The sequence below is a fragment of the Pteropus alecto genome, unplaced genomic scaffold (genome assembly GCF_000325575.1).
Source record: "Pteropus alecto unplaced genomic scaffold, ASM32557v1 scaffold194, whole genome shotgun sequence".
In the NCBI taxonomy this organism is placed as follows: Eukaryota; Metazoa; Chordata; class Mammalia; order Chiroptera; family Pteropodidae; genus Pteropus; species Pteropus alecto.
The window spans coordinates 1,477,155-1,482,448 of NW_006436281.1; the positions used below are offsets into that span (position 1 = coordinate 1,477,155).

At 52.8% G+C, this 5,294-nt stretch overlaps 1 protein-coding gene across 1 annotated transcript in view; it reads right to left on the reverse strand.

Annotated features, from left to right (window-relative positions):
* Positions 1–571: 571 nt before the first annotated feature.
* The window catches only part of EML2 (echinoderm microtubule associated protein like 2), a 26,511-nt gene continuing 21,788 nt past the window's right edge, over positions 572–5,294 (reverse strand). The window contains exons 14-20 of the mRNA XM_025046711.1: positions 5,226–5,294; positions 4,864–4,952; positions 4,540–4,637; positions 3,916–4,003; positions 3,385–3,480; positions 2,262–2,392; positions 572–989 (exon numbers count right to left, since the gene is read on the reverse strand). Of these exons, the coding sequence (XP_024902479.1) occupies positions 864–989; positions 2,262–2,392; positions 3,385–3,480; positions 3,916–4,003; positions 4,540–4,637; positions 4,864–4,952; positions 5,226–5,294 (697 nt within the window). The 3' untranslated portion in view covers positions 572–863. The remainder of the gene's footprint in view (positions 990–2,261; positions 2,393–3,384; positions 3,481–3,915; positions 4,004–4,539; positions 4,638–4,863; positions 4,953–5,225) is intronic.

A 5,294-nucleotide genomic window follows, 5' to 3' on the forward strand; every position in this document is an offset into this window, starting at 1 on the left:
CTGGGGGACAGGTTGAAGTCTTCCATGTTTTTACACAAGCCCACCTCCCTGGTCACGATCATTGGCCCAGGACGGGTACTTCATCCAAGTGGAGCCAATCACAGTAGAACAAACAGCAGGTCAAGTTGATTGATCTGCAGATGGGCCAATCCCAACCCTTCCCTGCGATTTTGGGACTTGGGGCCCAAGGCTGGTTGATGTGAGCTTTGCAGCTGCTGGGTGCCATGTTTCTGTGGTGTGCAGAACGCTGGTCCAGAAAACTATGTTCACTCACAGGTCAGAGAAATTATGGTAGGAGTGTGTCCTGGTGGCCCTCAAATCCTTGGTTTGATGGCCCTGAAGCCTAGAGGCATATTTGCCCTTTCTTGTGTGATTTGTGGGCCAACTGAGTTCTCTTTTGGCTTCAGTAGAGTAAGCTTGGTTTCCATCACATCCAATAAAGACCTAAGCAATAATGGTCCCTCATCACAAACACTGTAATAGATATACACACAAACACACCCCCATATGCACACATCTACAGACATACTCAATCTATGCACACACCCACAGGCAGACCATGACACTCCACCTCAGTGCATGTGTCTTTATTTCTGGATGATATAAAAGAATAAACTTAAAAAACACCTCAAACGAAACACCCCAATGGCTCACCCAAAGCAACGTGACCCCTCTTCCCACCCTGATAAATAGAGACTTTTGTTCGTTAGTCCACCCTCCCACCCCCATAACTCTCTCTGCTATAGACATACTCTGGGTATATATTACTCTACTCGGCAATAGACATCTCCCGAAAATAGAATTCCAACCCTACCACCTGACTCTGCCCCGGCCCCATGTCCCTTGGGACCCCCTCTCCCACTTCAGACCACCCGCCACTGCAGTATACTGGTGTCCTTGCCCCCGGTGGTCAGGGCCACACTGTCATCCCACAAGAAGGCCACATTCGTCACATGGCTGCTGTGTCCTCCGTACTTGTGGCTGAGGGCCTATGACAGGGAAAGAAGGAAGCAAAAGGTCAGGCGGCCATGCCCCTTCCTGAATTCCCAACCTGACCCCCTCTACTCTGCTCAATAAACCCCTCTTTAAGAAGGAACAGGGCAAATGATCTGATTTCTCAACGAGTCAATGGCATAATACACGTCGGGGAGGCGACTCTGTATGACATGACACGAGACATAGGCAAATGCAACGTTTGGACCTTGATTCAAACAAACCCAGTGTAGAAGGCCATTCTGGGGACAATCAAGGGAATCTGGATATGGACTGGGCATGAGATCATGTTAAAAAATTGTTAACTAATGAGTATGAGCATGGATTTGTGAACGTCGGAATTATCTTAATTTTTGAGATATGAATGTTAATTTGGGGGGCTAAGAGGTCATATATGACATTTGTTTTTAAAAAGCACAGAAAAAAAGTATAGGAAAAAAAGAACAGAAGAGGAAAAAAAAAAGAAATAAGTATGGCAAATCTGGTAATAGTTGAATATGGGTAACAGGTATAGGAGGGAATTCAAAAGAAAATTTTAAAATAATTTTCACCTCTGTTAGAACCAGGGAATGTTAAAATTAACATCCAGTTTTATCGTAGACACAGGTTATCCACTAGTGGCCTGCGGGCTTGACTATACTCTCATTGTTTTTAGAAAGACAGTTGCTGACATATAAAAATCGAGAGAGCTCACACTAAAATTCTGATTTCCAGCCTCTCCCAAGACCTCGCAAGATCTGGCTACGCCAGCTTCCCACTAGAAGTGAGGTGTGATGAGGTGTAAGGAGTGGCTGTCCCCAGCCTCATTCGATTACTCTCAAGACCTTGCAGTTTGTGTCCCTTGTCCTAGAACTGCAGGAGAATCACAGACGCTGTGGATCAGAAAACCTTAGACCTGTAACTAGCGGGAACCATCATGCCACTTAGAATGTCAGCTCGGTGAGGGCAGTGACCCCATCTGACTTACTTACTGCTGTATCCCCTGGGCCCAGGCACATAGCAGGTGTTCGATGTTCGATCAATGTTTGTTAATAAGCATAAAAGAATCAAAGCGCTCAAAATTGCAGATGCTCAGAGATTTAGCACTATAGACTGGAATTCGTCAACCTTCAGGTTAAGAAAGGTCCTTGGGATCAAGCTCACTGCCCTCCTTGTACAGATGGGGAAACTGAGGCCCAGAGAGGGCTGGAGGTAGACCAGGGCTGCCTCAATCTTGTCCCCACTGCTGCTTGTTACCCCCACCCTGCCAGCGCCCCAGAGGGACTCACTCGAGGCTGACAGCAAGGGTAGCTAAACAGGTGGACTTTGCCAAAGTCGTCAGCTGAAGCCAGCAACTTCCCATCATGGGAGCGGGCCACGGCGTTGATGTCGGTACCATCTGCTCCCTCAGACCAGATGCCTGTGGGTGGTGATGATCAGATGTCAGCGGGAGCCAGGGACCCCCCACAGAGGAACGGGCCTGGGCCCCGGCCTCCCTGCCTTCCTCTCACTCACCCTGTCTCTAGCCAGGAACGGCAATCAAAACGATCTTTTGGATACGTGAACCCGACCCTGTCCCGCCACAGCTCAAAACGCTTCGTGGCTCCCTGGTGGCCTCAGGAGAAAGCTCCAGCTTCTCACCGTGTCCCCCAGGCTCTGCCTGGCCTGGTACCCCCAACCCCACACACACACTGCTCCAGGCTTGTCTTTACTACTGCCCCCCTGGAACTCTGTAATGATTTAGCCACCCCCGCCTTCTCACATTTCTCCAGATGCCAAGCTCTGTGTCACCTAGGGGTTTCTGTACATGCTATTATTCCATTTGCCTAGAGGCTGCTTTCCTTCGCCTCCCTGGAATGTACCGCCTCATCCTCTTGGATGTCCGGCTTGGATGTCCCTTCCTCCAGGAAGCCCTCCCTGACTCTCTCCCAGACTGGGGCCAAATGCCTCCCCTGGGTTTCCTTATCCAGGCCTGATCTACAATGGGTTGTCCAGGTACAGGTGTATCTGCCTCATTGGACTACGAGCCCCATGACAACAGGGCTGGGGCTGTTTTGGTCACTACCATGTCCCAGCCCTGAGCAGCTCAGGGCTGGGCACAGAGGTGCTCAGGAAGTACACGTTAAATGCATTAATGCCCGAATGAAGAGGCGGCTGGGGCATCGGCAGTGTGAATCCCTCTGAACCAGATGCCACCACCCATCTGGTCTCACTTCATTATAGCTCCAAGGGACTTCAGTGGTCATCTCACCCTACCCTTTCCTCTTCCACAAATATCGCCCACAAGTATACTCAAGGAGTGGGTTTCCCACCCTGGAGGTAATCAAGAGAAAGAGACTGTGAAAACCACCAGAAAGGGATGTTTCTTAGAAATTCTGGCTTCCATGGGTCCTCCTCCATTCCAGAACTTACCGAACACCCCAAACCCCAGGACACAGGTAGCCGTGGCCCATTCCATATTCCTCACAGCATCCGCACTGGTAATCTGCTTACAGGTAGCCGGGTCCCCTGGGGTGGAAAATGGGGACAGGGGTTCAGAGCTGAAAGAACTTCGGGCTTAACCCATCCGTTTCACAGACGTGGGCACTGAGGTCCGAGACGGGAGGTTGGGGTCCCAGGGCTTATTCCACCTCTCGGACTGGCTGAGGGGGGTGGACCCTGGGTTCCGACACCCCAAAACCTGAGCCACGGCATCTGCTTAGAAACTTGTACCCTACTGACCCAACCAGAAAGGGGAGGAATTGGTTAAAAGTAGGGTCCACCAGGGAGGAAATCAGAAGCTAGGAAACCAACCAATCGGAACGGCCCTTAAATACAACAGAGGAGAGAGACTTGGCGAAGCCAGTGCCTCCCATCCCAGCCCTCTCGGGGGAAGTCTATGCAAATCGCACACGCAAATAAGGAGGCTGAAGGAGGAATGGCCGGGGGTCCCGGAGAACTCACAGTACAGAATCTCATAGTCCCCGGAATTGGTGACAAAGCAGCTGCTGTCCTGGGCCCAATCCAGGTGGGTGATAAAACTGGAATGGCCCTGTGGGGGAAGGAAGAGGTGGGGTTAGAGCTGGAGGGGGCAGGATTAGACCAGTTAGAACGCATGGCAAAAAATACAGAGGTACGGTGAGAACACAGCGGGGCTAAAAGGATACACAGGCCTTTAGAGGTGGGGGCAAGGCCAGACTATCATGGGCGGGCTAGACAAAAAGGGATTGGGACACAAGGCGAGTTTAGAACATGTGAGCAGAGCTAGACATGTGAGCAGAGCTAGACACAGAGGGGCGGGCTTTGAATGCAAGGGGCTGGGCTACACAGAGGGTGCGCTTAGAACGTGAGGGGCGGGGCTATGCAGAGGGGCGGGGCTACACAAAGGGGTGGGCTTAGAACGTGGGGCGGGGCTACACGAAGGGGTGGGCTTAGAACACGGGGTAAATGTGTGGGCGGGGCTTAAGTCTTCAGGACGTGATCAGGTCAGTTGAGTGCTGAAGCTGTGCTCCTTTGAGGTAGAAAATTGGTTAATTCTGCACCCCCTGGACGGGTGGTGGCGCGGGCTGGGGGCCATTGCCCACTCACCGAGCACTTGCCCAGGCGGCTGACCTTGCGGCCGCCTTGGTCCACCGTGTACACGTACACCAAGTTGTCGTGGGAGCCCACGGCCAGGTACGCCCCGTCTGGGGGAGGGGGAGGGGGCTATGAGGAGACACCCAGGCTCCGCCCCCTCCTCAGAGTCAGCCCCCCACTATCCCTGACTCCTCGACAGTCCCAAGCTCCACGCCCACTACAGTCCTAGACCACCCCCAGGCCTGGCCACACAGGTGTCACCCCATCCCCCTGCCAATAACTCTGAGCCTCAGTTCCCAAGCCTTGCCTTGCAAGGTCCCAAGCCCTGCCCCTTACCTGGGGAGAAGCTGACCACTGAGATCTGTTCATTGCCATCTGTATGGATAGCCACCAGGTCATGAGTCTCTGTGTCCAGCAGCAGCCATCTTTAAGGAGGAGGCATGGGGGGTGGGGGGGAAGGAGAGGTGAGCTGATCTGGTAGGAGCGGGGCAATCTGTGGGGCCTGAGGGAGGGAGTCCAGAAGAAATTTGGAGAGAGACTGACTCCCGAGGAATGCTGGGAGGTCAAGTCTTGGTAAACAGTTGGTACCTACTTAACATTCTCTGTGGACCCTGGGGCAGGAGAGGGGCAGGAGTCAAGGGATAGTTCAGGGGAGGAGGAGCGGAGCAGCCCTTCCCAAATGCCCAGTTCAGCTTTACCTGCCAGTCACTGTGCCCACAGCCAGGACAGAGCCACTGGGGTGGAAGCCAGCAGAGCGGGCGGGGTCC